We start from the raw sequence: 17384 nt of genomic DNA on the forward strand, positions 1-17384 counted from the left end.
TCACAAATGTAATGCTTTCTTTAGTCCTGAAAGTACACCTAGGCACCCACTGCTCTGTTTTTGAAAGCTCCATTTGGCTAAGAATTTTATATCCTCCTTTTTAGGCAATTCTCCTTCTATTTGTAAAAAAAATGTACAGTTAAACAGGCTTGCTTTTCCAATTGTGAAAAGACATTCATTGGCAGCACTGAATCTCCCAGGCCAGCCACACTATCTTTCTCATGCTGGATTAGGAACATGAGCCTCTTACAGCAGAGGCAGCGCCTCGTTTGTAGTCTGCTTGGCAACAGTAATTAGATTTACTGTTCAACGTACTCCGTTCTGTTCTCGTTTACAAAAGCAGATTATAGAAAAGGACATCTTGAACTGCATCAAAATCCTCCAACATTAATAAGGAGATGCTTGTCAGCAGGATGATGGGATATTGTTAGGATACAGTGATGCTTTGGAGCAGGAAAATACAGCCTCTAGACTTCTTCTGAGAGAGAAGAGTTGCGTGTTCATTTACAGATGTAAGATATGGGATGTTGTATGTCAACCGCAATAGGTTTCTCTAAGTAAGAAAAAGCAATAGTAATACTTAATGAGGACAGGAAGTTAGGTAGCCTTTTACTTCTTTTGAGGCTCCTAAGAGCACAGAATTATTCAAGTAAACTTTCCTCCTTATTAGCAGTCTGTGACATGCAGATGAAGCACTTGCTGATGAAGATCAAAGACATCAGCCCGCAGTCCGGATTGAAAGCAAATGTAAAGAAAACCCGACATCCTTAGAACAGGACCAACAGACAGCACAGTGGAAAAAAGAATGGGCGTCTCCAAGGATTTTATTCTACGTAGATCCACAATCGAGAGTCATGGAAGAAGCAAAGCTAGGATACTCCTTAGAAGGGAGGGTGGCAAGACTTTGTCTCATGTCCTTGGGACATGTTATCAGGGGAGACCTGTCCCTGGAAAAGGTCAGCAAAAAAGGAAAAAACCCCCAAGATGATGGACTGACAGACGCCGGGGCTGCACCAGTGGGTTCAAAGACAAGATGAGTGTGCGGAGCCCACAGCACCATCCTGTGCTTCCTGGGTCGCTCTGAGCCAGCGCCGACTCCGGGACAGGGAGCAGCAATCACACCACTCTCCCCTCAAAGGTTATCGGCAGCAAGCAGGCTGATCTCCAATCTAAAAGTGATTTTGAGTTAATTTATCTTTTTTTAAAAAATCTACATATTTCCAATCTGTGAGCAATTTTACAATTAAGGAAAAGCAAAATTTTAATTCAGTGTGCTTTTCTGGGCTGCTAGAAAATGCGCTGCATTGGGTATTCACTTGGGTTAGGGCAAGGGCCTGCGAAGAGAAGGTCAAGAAGTCATCCCGCATGTCTGGCGCTCTCGGAGGAGCTGTGGCAGAGAAGGTTAAACAAAGCACTCTGAGTCGGAGACACCCCCCCTCACCCCCCACACACACACACTTCTTTCCCAGGCGAAAGAAGAGAGCAGGCTCTATTGCCTGTGATGCATGCCTTCACGTCTTCATTCCACAAAGAGCAAAATAAAATCAGGAATATGACTGAAAGGCTGACAATTACAGAATCAGAAGTGACTAAGCCTCTTAACAAAGGTCGCTACGCACAAGGAACCTTGTTCAGTGCCATCCAGTGGGTTCCAACCCATGCAACCTTATGCTCAGGAGTAGGAAACACGCCGTCCTCATGAGGCCTCCGCCTGAGCCCACGGCTGCAGCCAGTGTCCATCCACCTCCTCAAGGGCCTTCCTCTTCCTTGCTGCCCCTGTACTTCACCAACCATGATGTCCTTCTCCAGGGACTGGTCTCTCCTGACAGCAGGTCCAAAGAATGTAAGACACAGTCTCACCGTCCTTGCCTCTAAGGAGCACGCTTGGCCATACTTCTTCCAATACACATTGTCCTTTCAGCAGTCCATGGTACTTTCAATGCCCGGCTCCAGCACCACAATCCAAATGCATTCCTTCTAGTGAAAGGGACATATATTAAACAGAGAACCAAATGTATGAATGAGGTGAATTCATAGAGTGGTGAGTGGCATTGATTTCCAGCTAAAACGGTTCTATTAATTCATACTTTGGAAATCCCTCCCTTCTGGAGACGCAGAGCAACGAAAGAGAAAAGACAAAAGTGAAAATTAAAAAGGCCCAGCTACACTGCAAAACAAGATCAACATTTTCACAAAGCAGAACAGAAGCAGAAACATAATGGTAAAAAAAAAAGGAGGCTGTCGATCTGTGGGACATTGGGCCCAGAGACAGAGACTAGCAGGAGTTCAGTTCTTGCAGGGTAAATTTAAAGGGATTTCATAAAATTCATGAAAAATTGAATTAAAAATATAATGAATGTTTTCCATGAACGTTTTGAAGCCCCCTGTACAAATTTAAAGTATCCACCCCAGATAGGAGGGCTGAAAATGGCCAAAATGCTTGAAATTATGCTCAGACCCCTGCTCATGAAGGAATTTGGAATATCCTGTCATCACAGTCTGGGGCCGGGGCTTCTAAAACCAGTGCGCCCAGGGAAGCAAAAGAACACAGGCAAGACTTCTCAAGCAACTAAGCCACGGTAGCCCTTGTTTGACGGGCCAGAGCTGCAACGCCTCTCAAGAGAACAAAGCCCCCAGCTGGCAGTGTAAATATGAATATGGATAGGTGGTCCCAGGTATAAGCAGAAAGCAAATGAACATGTATTAGGCAAGGAGGGGTCGGGACCGAGAGAGAAAAAAAGACTAAGGGAAAAGAGTCTTTGAGCCATTTGAGAAGAGCCTACAAAACAGGATTCCCAAACGGAATTCACTCCTGATAAAATGAAAATCATAAGACAATTTTTAAAGTATTTCAAATGAAGTATGTTTTAAAACTTATGCAGATGACACACCTTGCTTGCTGAAAGCTAGGGAGACATGAAATGCTTGCTGATGAGGACCAAGGACCGCAGCCTTCAGTGTGGCTTATGGTTCAATGCAGAAAAGACCAAAATTCTCTCAACTGGACACAACTGGACCATTTAACAATCAGGATAAATGGAGAAAACGTTGAAGTCGTCGAGGATTTTGTCTTGCTTGGATCCACAGTCAATGTTCATGGAAGCAGTAGTCAAGAGATCAAAAGATGCTTTGCACTAGGTAAACCTCCTTCACAAGGTCTCTTAGGAGTATGGAAAAGCAAGAAGGTTACTTTGAAGACTAACGTGCACCTGATCCATGGGAGTTGGACACTGAATAGAGAAGACCGCAGAAGAACGGATGCGTTTGAATGTGGTGCTGAGAAGACAATGGAAAGTGCCATGGACTGCCCAGAGGATGCACAGTCGGCACTGGAACAAGTCAGGTCAGAGTGCTCCTGAGAGGCGAGGAGGGCAGACTTTGTCTCACAAACTTTGGACATTTTGTGAGGAGAAACCAGTCCCTGGAGAGGGACAAAAGATTTGCTGAAGTGGAGGGGCAGTGAGTATGGGGGACCAGCCACCCACAACCAAGTGAATCCAAGGGTAATGGAGGGGTAAATTAAGGACACATCAGACAAGATAAAGCGTGCAAGGGCTCCCCTCCATGATTGCTTCAGGAACCAAGAAGAGAGAGAGCTTAATGTATTCTCACCAGCTTACTCGGGCACGCAGGCCCCAGTAAGCACATATGTAACAGGAAGGGGTGGTACATAGCACGAGGGGGACAGGCTAGGGGTAATAGGTAGCATACAAAGGAAGGGGAGGCACTAGACAAGTGGATCTCAACCTTCCTCACGCCGCGACCCTTTCAGACAGTTCCTCATGTGGTGGGGACCCTCAACCATAACATTATGTTTGTTGCTACGTCATCACTGTCATTTTGCTACTGTGATGAATCAGGCGACCCCTGTGAAAGGGTTGTTCAACCCCCAAAGGGGTCGCGACCCACAGGTTGAGAACCGCTGCACTAGAGGCATCCGTATGACCCGAAGGCATATACAGTAACAAGATGGGCAGGTTCTAGAGTCAAGATAGCAGGATAACCTCGGTCATCTCTGAGCTGGCTTGACCTTCAGTGGCCCTGAGCTCTTCTCCAGAGGAACAATCCACGATCTTTATCAGAAGGGAGAGGGCCATACTTAGCGTGGGACTGCCAATAGGGTCTGATGGCGTTTGATGGCAGACAACCTTCAGGTAAGTAGCCTTCAAGCAGTTGACCTTCAAATGTACATAGTAGCAGTCATGTGCTTGCAAGTAGCCCCTTAAAATTGGCATGATTAATGGGGGACATCATGGGGAATAGCTTTTACTTAGGAGAATGTGAGTGGGACACATCTCCAACCCACGAACATGAAGGTTCCCTCCACGGGAGCACTGGCCTCCCAGACTCCTTAGTGTATGAGCGTTTAGAGTTTGTCCACATACACTGTCTTCGCAGTTCTGTTTCCCACAAGCGAGGAAGAGGAAGGTCCTCAAGAAGATGGATTGGCACAGTGGCTTGTAACAATGGACTGAAGCATAGGAACAATTGTGCGGATGGCACCAGATGGGGCAGCGTTTCTGTAGTGCACAGTCAATGGCATCTAAAAACTACAGGCTGCCCTCCAGGGTTTCCAGCCACGGTGCTGTAGGCTGACAGTCCTTCCGGTGATAAAGAAAGGGATGAGAACAATTGAAAGAACAAGAAACAAAGACTCCTCGATGAAATAGACTGACACAGTGGCTACAACAATGGGCTCAAACACAGCCATAGCTCTGTGAGGACCAGGCAGCGTTTCCTTCTGCCCTCCGTAGGGTCCATATGAGTTGGAAACTGATTGGACAGCCCAATAAAACACACATGCTAGATCACTAGGTATGAGCCTCAGAGACCATTGCAGGCAGAACAGAGAAGATTCTGGTTCCGATTCTGGTTGTGCTCGCCCCCTGTATCAAGATCAACCCTGGGGGTTCTATACCATGAAACCAAACCATGTGCTGTAGGGATAACTTCAATTCATGGCAAACTCCTGTATATGAGAGGTGAATTAAGCTCCGTAGGGTTTCCAATGACTGAGCTTTTCATCGGGCCTTTGTTCCAAGGCACCCCTGGGTGGTCTCAAATATTCAAACTCTTGGGTAGCAAGTGAACACATTCATCATCTGTACCACCGAGGACTCTGGAGGTACTGCCAAGAGATAGTATCTGTGATCGTTAGACTTTGTGTCAACTTGGCTCAGCCAGGAGTCTCGGTGGCTTGATAGTTGTGGGTAGGTGTCGTTCGGTGCCGGCAAGGCAGTTTCAAGTCATCACAACCAAACAACCCTGGCTGGTGCTGCCCGGTTCTCACAATTGTACTTACTTTTGAGCCCACTGTGGCCGCTACTGTGTGAATCCATCTTGTCGAGGGCCTTCCTCGTTTTCACCGCCCCTCCACTTGACCAAGCACGGTGTCCTTCTCCCGGGACTGGTCTCTCCTGACTACATGTCCAAAGTACCTGAGACAAAATGTTGCCATCCTTGTGTCTAAGGAGCATTCTGGCTGGCTGTACTTCTTCCCAGGAAGATCTGTTTTTTTGGGGGAAAGTCCATGGTACTTTCAATATTCTTCGCCAACACCACAACTCAAATGCATTGATTTTCCTATTGATTTTTCACCTGCATATAAGGAGACTCAAAATACCATGACTCGGTCAGGCACACCTTAGTCCTCAAATTAACAGCCCTGCTTTTGAACACGTTAAAGATGTCTGCGCAGCAGAGTTACACGATGTTGTGGTCGGTTGATCTCTTGACCGCTGCTTCCATGAGTATGATTGTGGATCCAAGCCAGATGAAATCCTTGGCAACTTTAATCTTTTCTCTCCTTATCATGGTGTTACCTCTTGGTCCACTTGTTAAGGCCCACTAATCCTCCCCACAGCTTGTCTATCAGTTTGTGATGCTGTGGTACCTTGTGTGTTGCTGGGATTCTGGACACTATGCCACTGGTATTTCCAATGCAAGCAGGGTCACTCAAAGTGAGCAGGTTTCAGCGACGCTTTCTGACGAGACTGCGAAAAAGGACTAGGCTGTCCACTTCAGAGGAATTAGCCGCTGAGAGCCTTATGGATAGACTGGAAACACTTTCAGATACTGAAAACCTCCTGAATAGAAGCAGAATGTTTAGAGAGAGAGAGTTCCGGAAGAGAAGCCTCTCAGGTCAGCGGCACTCAAAATATGACTGAGGACGAGCTGACTAATGATGTGGATGGAATAAAATCTGTGGGATTAAAGCCTTTGGGACCTTCATTTGCTTATGGGGCACAGTTCAAAATGAGAAAAGAACGGAAAAAACAGCTGCAAACATCCATTAACAATTGTAAGTTGAGATACATGAAGAATGAATCTAGGAAAACTGGAATTTGTAAAAAAAAAAAAACGGAATGCACAAAGACCAACATTTTAGACATTAGTGAGCTGAAATGGACTGATATTGGCCTTTTTGAATCAGAAAATTATATAGTTTACTATGCTAGAATGAAACAATCAACAGGAATGGCGTTGTATTCATTGTCAAAAAAGGACATTTCAAGACCTATCTTGAAGTACAATGCTATCTGCAATAGGATTATGTCTATCTGAATAGAAGAAACCCCAATCAATACAACTGGTGTTCAAATTTATGCACCAACAACTAAAGCTAGTGACAAAGAAACTGAGTAATTCTAACATGTGATCAGGATGCATTGATAATTCTTGGTGAATGGGATGCAAAAGTTGGAAACAAAGAAAAGAGCAGTAATTGGAAAATATGGTCTGGGTGGGAAGGAAGCTGGGGGTCCCACGATAGGTCCCATTTTGCAAGACCAAGGACTTCTTCCTTGCAAAATACTTTTTTAGCAACACAAAAAGCAATGAAACATAGGGACTTCTCCAGATGGAATACACAGAAATCAAATTGACTACATCTGTGGGAAGAGACGCTGGAGAAGCTCAGTGTCCTCAGCTAAAACTAGGTCAGGGGCCGACTGTGGAACAGACCATCGATTGAACAGAACTCATACGCAAGTTCAGGTTGAACCTGAAGAAAGTTAAAACAAGCCCATGAGAGCCAAAGTATTACCGTGAGTCTATTCCACTTAGAGTTAGAAAACCAAAAGAAAGAATACACTTAACATATTATAAACTAAAAAAAACTCCAGAAAAAATTCAAGCCTTGAGCTGCTATATAAAAAGACTCTATGGAAAACAGATCGAGGCGAGAAGCATCGAAGGAAGATGGAAAGAATACACAGAGCCACTGCACCTAAAAGAACAAGTCAACCTTTCAGTCATTTCAAGAGACAGTATATGGGCAAGAACCAATAGCCCTGAAGGAAGAAGTTCAGGTTGTTCTGAAAGCATTAGTCAAAAACAAGGCTCGAGGAATTGAGGAAATACCAACTGAAACGTTCAACAAGCTGATGAAGCACTGGAAGCACTAACTTATCCATGTCAAGAAATTTGGAAGAAGGCTACTTGGCCAACTGACTAGGAGTCATATTTGTACCCATTCCCCAGAAAGGTGACCCAACAGAATGCTCAAATTATAGAACAATTTCATTGACATCACATGCAAGTAAAATTTTGCTGAACTCATCCAACAATGGTTGCAGCAGTTCATTGCCAAGGAGCTGCCAGGGGTTCGGGTCAGATTCAGAAGAGGTCATGGAACAGGGATATCGTTGCTGATATCGAAGGATCTTGGCTGAGAGCAGAGAATCCCAGAAAGATGCTTACTTGTGTTTCATTGACTATGCAAAGGTATTCAACTGTGTGGACCACAACAAATTAAGAAGGACAGGCATTCCAGAACACTTCATCGTGCTCACGTGGAACCTGGACATGGATCAAGAGGCAGTCGGGCAAACAGGACAAGGGAACACTGCTAGGCTTAAAATCAGGGAAGATGCACTTCAGAGTAGTAGCCTCTCACTATACTGATTCAGTCTGCTTGCCGAGCAAATCATCAGAGAAGCTGGATGATAAGACGAATGGAGCACATGGATTGAAGGAAGGTTTATTAACAACCTTCAATATGCAGATGACACAACCTTGCTTGCTGAACTTGAAGCACTTGCTCAGGAAGATCGAGGATTTAAGCTTCGGTGTGGATTACATGTCAGTGTGAAGAAAACCATAAACCTCACCCCCAAACAAGTAATGCTCCATGATGTGACCTAGACAATGTAAGCAACTCCCATAATGGGACCTGCTGTGAGGAGCACTACGAATGCCAGGGAGGAAGACAACCATCTCACTCAGGTCACAGCCCAACTGAAAGGAAGTTTCCTCGGAGTGTGGCCTACTTCTTATGGAGGTGGATCCTGTGGGAAAGCTCGCTTGCTTCTTGCTCTGCTGGATCCTATATCTGATTCAGTACTCTCTGGCTCTGCGGACATGAGCCAATATTGCCTGCTAATCCCAGGAGCCGCCAGCCACCCACCATCTGATTTGCCACCCAGCCGCTGACCTTGGATCCATCATCCTTTGCAGCCACTAGTCTGTGGTGTTCTGTAGAATGCAGGTTTAATCAGGAGACGCCTCCATCTGACCCACATACTTGAAACCTGCCTGGACTCTGATTGGACTTACCTACTTCTACAAATATGTGAGCTGTTTTCTTGTATGTGTGTGTGTTAGTCTGGGTTGACTAGAGAAACAAATCTAGAAAGACACTCATATGTGTATAAGAGAGAGCTTTATATATAAGAGCAATTGAATATTGAGCAAACATCCCAGCCCAGTCCAGATGGAGGTCATAAGTTCAAGATTAGCCCATATGTCCGATAAGTCCTCTTCAGATCACAAAACACATGCAATGATGTCAAATTCAGGACGATCACAGCCCAGTGGGTGGGAAGTCTTGTGGATCCAGTGGTGGTGTAAGCATCTCAGAGCTGGCAGGGGTCTCCATGCGGCTCGCCCAGCTCAGGGCATTTAGCATAGTTCCATGTGTCTTGTCAGCTGCAATGTCTCCCAGGGAGTGAGCTTGCAACAGTGTCTCCTGCCTCCAAGGAGGAAGACAGGAGTTCCCAGAATCCTCAGGAGAAGGCCAAGCCCACACAGAGGTCTCCTTGGCTGTGGCTAGACTCCACCCCTTTACTTGTAGGCCTCTCAAATTGACAACAGATTATATAACTACAATATATATATATATATATATATATATATATATATTCACTGGTTTTGCTTCTCTAAAGAATCCAAGTCTAAGACATTATCCAAAGGAAAAGAACATTGTGAGAGGCGCTTGGGGAGATAGAATGACTCTATGCTGAACGTGTGCATGTGTGTGTGTGTGTGTGCGTGCGTGTGCGCGTGCGCGTACTGTTAAGATGATAAAATAAGGGGAAAATTGTTAAACTACCCCCTGCCCCATCCATCCTGTGTCTTGGAACAGTGTCCCTGATTCCACACTTGACCTACATGGACAAGTGAGAAAAACTGGTAAGGCCTAAGTAGGCTTGGACAGATGCTTCTTGACCTGTCTTCTTCCAACCACCATGGCAAACCCCTTACAATTTAACAGTACCTCCTCCTAAAATAGCAGCTTGGTGGCACGGTGGGTTAAGCATTGGACTGCTAACCCAAAGGGACCTCGTTCGAATCTACCAGCTACTCTGAGGGTGAAAGATGATACAATATACTTCCATTAAGATTTCCAAGCTCAGAAACCACACGAAGCAGTTCTACGCTGTCCTACAGGGTTGGTATAAGTCAGAATCAAGAGCAGTGGGTTTCCTTCTACAGCTGCTTCTCCTTGGGGTCCTCAGGATAAAGATCTAACTGGAGATATTGATCTCTAGCATGAGGAAGGATTGGCTCTAGTTCTCTGGGGGTGAAGGCAGGCAAGGGACAACATGCTTCCTCCCTCTTAGGCTGGGTATGCTGGCCCAGACGAAGGCCTGGACTTGAGAAATCCTAGGCACCAGCTGAGCAATTATTCCCCAATTAAAGTGAAAGAAGAGAATTACAGATTCCATCTATGGATAATGAGTTTAAAATAAGCTTAATAAACATACTAAAATAAGGATGTATATAAGCAACATAACATACTAGAATAAGACATTGTTTCCGAAAGAAGCAGCAGTAATAAATGGGAAAGAGTTGAAACAGAGACCATATTTGATGGGATTAATTGTAGAATTGATGTAGTGGAGTTACCCATCAAATAAAAATCAAATTATTAAACCAAGAGCTTGGATTGATGATAAGAAATAAAACATAAAAGAAAAACTCCGAGAGATGAAGTTAGAATTACTCATTTCCAAGTACTATGAATCCCAGAAAGAGAGAAAGAGGAAAGGAGGAAACGCCTGAAGAAAACCAGATGATCATTTCTCAAAACTAAATAGAGAAGAAAGACCTCATATTGAGAAGGCTCACAGAGTGGCAAAGAAGGCAGGCGTGGGAAAAACTTACACGGCTGCACATTGTGGGGAAATTGAAGTCTTTCAACACAGAGAACGCTCCTCAGCAGTAAAAAAAAGCAAAAACAAAAAACCCCAACAAACTGCAGATACACGGCAGCATTTTGAATCGATCTGAAGAGCAATGTGCTAAGTGAAAAAAAATCAATCTCAAAAAGGTACACACTGCCTGAGCCCGCTTATGTAACGTTCTTGAGATAACAGCACTGAGGATGATGGAGAACAGGTTCCTGGTTGCCAAGAGAAGGGCTTCAGGGCGCAGTGGGTGGGGCTGAGCCCAAGTATTCCTGTCTCTTGAGTGTGGTCCTGGTTAGAAGAATCTCGACTGGGCATAGAAATCCACTTAACTACACACACACACACAACATAGGCTAAAAAGAAAGAAAAGGTGAACATCGAATAAGGCTTGCAGTCTAGTTAACAATCATGCACCCATATCAGTTTCTGGGTTTTGATATCATGTTGTTTTGGATCAATACCGCTGAGTAGGGCCCGGCCCGCTCCTGCGTCATCCTCACAATTGTTAGGCGGGAGCCCATAGCTGCCGCCACTGTGTCCACCCAGCCAGCTGGGAGTCTGCCTCTTTTTCGCTGCACTTCTTCTTTCCAAGCATGAGGTCCTGCTCCAGGAACCCACTCTCCCATCAAGTGTCCACATTATGTGGGGCGGAGTCTCGACAGCCTCTCTTCTTCTAAGCAGCCTCCGGCTGTACTTCTTCCAAACAGATGTATTTGCTCTTTCGACCGTCCATGATATTTGGATATTATCCTCCCACTAGACGTCAACATTTGGGGGAGCCGAGTAAAGGGTACAAGGAACCCTGAGGACTGTTTTGTAACTTCCTGTCAGTCTACAATGATTTCTTTCTCTTTTTTCTTTCCCAGGACTACACTTAAAAAACATTTTTCAACAATGATTTCACAATAAAAAATTTTCATGAATGAAGAATGTTTAACAAGTTAAATAAAAAAAGAAAGTTAGACCCCATCCTTACACTAAAGTTCTAGATGGTATGTAGATCTAAACTTTCCAGAAATAATATTTCATTGTGTCTTTGGTGAAAGTTCACACAGGAACTTGGGTTTCCGTTATATAATTTCTGTTCATTTTTCTCAGAGACATTGGTTACATTTTCACAATGTGTCAACATCATCATCATTCATCTATTCTACTTGTTCTGTTTCCCTTAATCTAGCTTCCTCATCCCCCTTACCTTCGCATCTTTGGTTTAGGGTAAATGGTGCCCATTGGATCTCAGACAGATGATTTTTTAAAGAGCTTGGTACTCATTGGCGATATTGTTTATTTTATGAGCCAATCTGTTATTTAGCGGAAAGATGATATCAGGGGATGGTGATAGCGCCAAGTTTAAAGGACATCTCAGGGGGACAATCTCAGAGTTTCCTTGTGTCTCTACCAGTCCAGTAGTCTGGCCTTTTGATTGTTATTTAATATTTTGAGTATTGTGCTACATTTTCTTCCTTTTCTATCTAGAATCATCTATTCTGGCCCTGGTCAGAATAGTTGGTAACAGGAGCTGAACGCTAGTTCTAGTCTCAGAATAGATAAGGACATGGCTCATGTGGGCTATTGTTAAGTGCCAGCAAGTCAGTTCCGACCCATAGTGACCCGTGCCCCACAGAACAAGACACCTGCACCATCCTCACACAATTCTACCTTTGTCCGAGCCCACTGTTGCAGCCACTGTGTCGATCCATCTCCTGGCGGGCCTGCCCCTTTTTCACTGGCCCTCCACTTTACCAAGCATGAGGTCCTTCTCCAGGGACGGGTCTCTCCTGGCAACAGTCCCAAGAATGCCAGATGAAGCCTTGCCATGCTTGCCCCCAAGCAGCACGCAGACCTTACTTCTTCCAAGACAGATGGGTTTGTTCTTTCAGCAGTCCGTGGCACTTTCCATGTTCTTCGCCAGCACCACAAGTCAGTCTTTTCCAGAGAAGTATATCTAAGTCTACTGACAGGGAAAACTGTCCACAATGTATTAAGAAATAGGAAAATCAAGCCCCAAAGTGACAAATGCCCCGTCTTACTTTGATTATTAAAAGTATATATGCTTATATTTGCACAGAAAATATGAGACTTTTAATTTGTATATTAAAATTTTTTTTGTTTGGGATTTTTTCTTCTCTTTTATTTTTTATTTTATTTTATTATTTTTTTAATTTTAACAATTTATTAGGGGCTCATACAATTCTTATCACAGTTCATACATATACATACATCAATTGTATAAAGCACATCTGTACAGTCTTTGCCCTAATCATTTTTTTCTCCTCTTTTCTTTTTTTACATTTTAATAGGGACTCATACAACTCTTATCACCATCCATACATATACATACATCAATTGTATAAAGCACATCCATACATTCCCTGCCCCAATCATTCTCAAGGCATTTGCTCTCCACTTAAGCCCCTTGCATCAGGTCCTCTTTTTTTTTCCCCTCCCTCCCCTCTCCCCCCTCCCTCATGTGCCCTTGGTAATTTATACCTCGTTATTTTGTCATATCTTGCCCTATCCGGAGTCTCCCTTCCCCCCTTCTCTGCTGTCCCTCGCCCAGGGAAGAGGTCACATGTGAATCCTTGTAATCAGTTCCCCCTTTCCAACCCACTCACCCTCCACTCTCCCAGCATCGTCCCTCACACCCTTGGTCCTGAAGGTATCATCCACCCTGGATTCCCTGTACCTCCAGCCCTCATATGTACCAGTGTACAGCCTCTGTCCTATCCAGCCCTGCAAGGTAGAATTCGGATCATGGTAGCTGGAGGGAGGAAGCATCCAGGACCTGGGGGAAAGCTGTGTTCTTCATCGGTACTACCTCGCACCCTAATTAACCCATCTCCTCTCCTAAACGCCTCTATGAGGGGATCTCCATTGGCCGACACTTGGGCCTTGGGTCTTCACTCTGCACTTCCCCCTTCATTTAATATGCTATATATATACATTGTATATTAAAATTTTTATTAACAAAAGTTACCTGCAAAGAATTGGAAGAAAATGATGGGTGAGACTTTCCACATGATCCATTTTTATAATGAATAAAATATTTAACACAAGTGTGTTACTTTTAATATATCTTATTATTACAATTATATAAATGAGGTCTAAAATAATGGCTTTTCAACTCTCTGTAGTAAATTATTCAGTGAAAAGGAATCTGTTATGGACTGAATTTGGTCCCCTACAATAGGTGTTGTAAATCCTAATCCTTATACTTTCAGAGGCAGACCCAGCTTGGAATAGCATTATGTTAATGAGGCCATATTGGTGTAGGGTATGTCATGCAGTCAGTCATCACTGAGACATGAAAGAAGCAGGTTAGACTTAGAGAAGCAAGCACAGATGGGGAAAGATAGGTCCATTCCACATGAAGATTGCCGAACCCAGGAACAAAAGCTGGAAAGAGACAGGAAATTTCCCCCAGAATCAACCGAGAGAGAAAGATTTTCCCTAGAGCATCCCGAGTGCACCCCGACTTGGAGCCTCCTGAACTGTAAGAAAATAAACTTTGGTTTGTCGAAGTCACTCCCTTGTGGTGACTTGGTACTACAGCACTAGAGAACTAAGAGGGAACTGAGAACAAGACCATGACCGTGGAAGGCAGAGTTCAAAGCCTCCTGCCCAGAACCTGTGACTGTGCTGCATTCTAGCGTAAAAGGGGCTTGGCAAGAAGGACCCTAAAACCAGAAAATGACCCTCGATTATCCAGGGGGCTCGGTCGACTCACACAAATCCTTAAAAGCAAATAATTTTTCTCAGCTGTGGTGGGAATAATCCAAAAGAGGCAATATTGCTGGCTTTGAAGAGGAACAGGGGTCCACAAGCCAAGGAATGTGGGAAAGGAAAGGAAACACATTCTTCCCGGGAGCCTCCAAAGGTGGACACAGCCCGGCCGACACCTGCATGCTAGCCTAATGAGACTAGTGTGAGATTCCCAGCCCACAGGGCTGCAGTGTCTTACATGTGTGCTGTTTTAATGGTTACAGTGGTTAAGGCAACAACAGGAGATTGACACAAGGGCTTACCTCGGTGGATTTCCAAGCAGTAATCTTGACTGGCAGCGTTTCCTGGGACAAGGCAGTCCCACTAGGCAACGGAGGGTGTTGGCACTGCTCGTTTTTGGATCCTGCCTTGGAAGCATTTTCTGTCAACAAAATATAGCTATGATTTTACTTTGGCAGAAAACCGTTTTCACATTAGTTACATAAAATTCTAATTACTCCTGAGAATCCATTTGTCTACTAAATAAATATACATCATCTGCCAATAGCTTGTTGTGAGTATTCTTTTAATAATCTGCTATTATAATTGGCAAGTTCAGACATTACAATAACACAACTTCAATTCTCACCCTATTGCTCATCAACAAGCCTATTTTGTAGCTTTATTATTTGAAATATCTCTTTCCTTAATAAGGTACAGTATAGAAAAGAGTTTGAAAATGTGAAAATGAGCTGGATGAATGTGTAGCAAAATAGGAATAACAACCACAATTTCTAATGACCATTTTTAAAAGAGTGTTATTATTTTGGTGTGAATTTCACAAAGTCTACAAAAAACTAATAATTTGGGGGAAGAAACGGACACACAATTCTCTTTTAAAAGTTAACTGAACCAACGGCTCAAATAGAAAGCAAATGTTTAGAAAATGATGATGCCAACACAGGTACAAATGTGCTTGATACAATTGATGTATGGAATGTTATAAGAGCTGTAAGAGCCCCCAATAAAATGATTGTTTTAAATAAATAAATAAAAGTTAATTGAATCGTTAAAGGGAAAATATACCAATGACAATACATTGATATTTCTGCTTATGTGCTTTTGCTAAATGTAATGTTGTGCAGTCCTAAAATGGGTTTTCTTTTTGCCCTGTCTTAGTTACCTAGAGCTGCTGAACCCAAAATCCCATAAATGGTGACTTTAATAAACAGACACTATTTCCTCTCAGAATTGTGGAGACCACATGGCCAAGATCAGAGTGCTTTTCTCTCTCTGGGCTCTGGGGGGAGGGGCTCGTCTCCTTCAGCCTCTGCCCTTGGTGGTCTTCCTGTGAGTTGGCATCTCTCTTCCCCCACCGCATCCCATCTCTGTTTCTCTCACTTACTTGTTCAGTATCTTTTACATCTCAAAAGGGATTGATGCAAGACACACCTTACACTAACCCTGCTTCATTAACATGACAAAAACAGCACATGTCCCACAGAGGTAACCACAGGCTGAGGTTAGGATTTACAGCACATATTTGGGGGCATGCAATTCAATCAAACAACAAACAAACAAATCTGTCTTGGAAGAAGTACAGCGAGAATGCTCCTTCGAGGAAAGTGTTGCAAGACTTTATCTCATGCATTTTGGACATATTGCCAGGAGAAACCAGTTCCCGGAGGACAATGTACTTGGTAAAATAGTTGAACAGGAAAAAGAGTAAGACTCAACAAAATGGATGGACGCCGTGGCTGCAGCAGCGGGCTCCAACATCACAGCAAATGTGAGGCAGGCGCAGGACCAGGCCCTGTTTCTTTCTGGTGCCTATAGGGCCGGTCACGGTGAGGTTGGGCCGACCCAAGGAAACCTAACCACCACCATGCAATGCCTAAAGCGGCAAAGGCATCGAGGCAACGTTCATCAAGGGGCCAGGGGCGGAAGAACAGCGTCTCTGAATCTCCATCTGGCGTGATGGCAGCTTGGTGGCTGGGGGCTGGATGATGGTGATGTGGCTCCATTGGGAGGTGTGATTCTTGCCTCTGAACCAAGTATTAGAACATTGTCAGGTGGGCCACCGTTTTTGGTATCTACAGACACACCTGAAATGTGTCCTAGAGTGTCCCCCACCTCCCCAAGCCGACCTTCGCCCAGGGGAGCTTCAGGAGTGGGGGGTGCTGGGCTGGAATGTGGGGCCACACCCACATGCGACAGAACTGATTCACCAGCACCCAACAGCAACAATTCAATCCATCACATTCTACCTTGTGATCTCCAGAAGGCATGCCCTTATCACAAGCAAAACATTCCCCGTGGAAATGATCACAGGCGTCTCCATATAACCCCCTCCCTGGGGGGGCGGAGAACAGAAAAGCGGGTGAAGGGAGACATCGGACAGTGTAAGACATGACAAAATAATAATTTATAAATTATCAAAGGTGAGGCGGGGGCAGGGAGGGAAGGGAAAAAGCAGGGAGCTGATACCAGGGACTCAGGTAAAAGGAAGGTGCTTTGAGAATGATGATGGCAACAAATGTGCGGGTGTGCTTGACACAATGGATGGATGGATGGATGGTGGTGAGAGGTATACAAGTCCCCAATAAAATGATTTTTTTAAGCCAACATATTCCCCTTATCCAATCGTCCTCAAAGTCTTAAATAAACTCGAAGTCCAAAATCTCATCTTCTGAATCATCTCGATCAAATAGGAGTGAAGCTCTGACAAAGTCCCTCCTGGGGCAAAAAGAAATCCTCTTCGTCTGTGAGTCAGTGCAATCTGAACAACGAGCTCTTTGCTTCCGAGTTACAGAGCCGAAACGGGCCCAGGGCAGACAGTCTATGACAAACGAGGACACTGGGCACTCATTCTCTAGGGACCGCCTGGGCAATGGCCCTGCCCCCCGGCTTGGAGTGTAGCCTGACTCGGAATTCTGGGTGGAGGGCTCGCAACACTGGGCTTCAGCTTTCCCTTCCAGTCTCCCTGGGGTCCTAACTCTCCTCCCTGGGCTGTGGACGACCCAGTCCCTTAGTCCTTTGAAGTGGCAACCCCAGGCCCTCAGCCCTTGCAGGCCCAGTTCTTGTGCCCCTTGGGCAATGGCAGTGCCATCCCTGTTAGCTTTGGCTGGCAACCCTGTCCCACCGGCACATCTTCTCAACAGCCCCGCATTCTGGAACTGAGTTGGCAGTGTTCTGACTCACTGAAACTGAAAAGCAGCAGCGTTGGGCCCTGCTCTTTGAGATCGCAGAGCCTTTGAGATCAGTGAGATG

At 44.7% G+C, this 17384-nt stretch overlaps 1 protein-coding gene across 1 annotated transcript in view; it reads right to left on the minus strand.

The window, feature by feature from the left end:
• ENTHD1 (ENTH domain containing 1) overlaps positions 1 to 17384 on the minus strand; it is a 177883-nt gene that overhangs the window by 122702 nt on the left and 37797 nt on the right. Inside the window, exon 3 of the mRNA XM_075552620.1 lies at positions 14438 to 14556. Within this exon, the coding sequence (XP_075408735.1) occupies positions 14438 to 14556 (119 nt within the window). The remainder of the gene's footprint in view (positions 1 to 14437; positions 14557 to 17384) is intronic.

Source organism: Tenrec ecaudatus, chromosome 6 (genome assembly GCF_050624435.1).
Source record: "Tenrec ecaudatus isolate mTenEca1 chromosome 6, mTenEca1.hap1, whole genome shotgun sequence".
Classification (NCBI taxonomy): domain Eukaryota; kingdom Metazoa; phylum Chordata; class Mammalia; order Afrosoricida; family Tenrecidae; genus Tenrec; species Tenrec ecaudatus.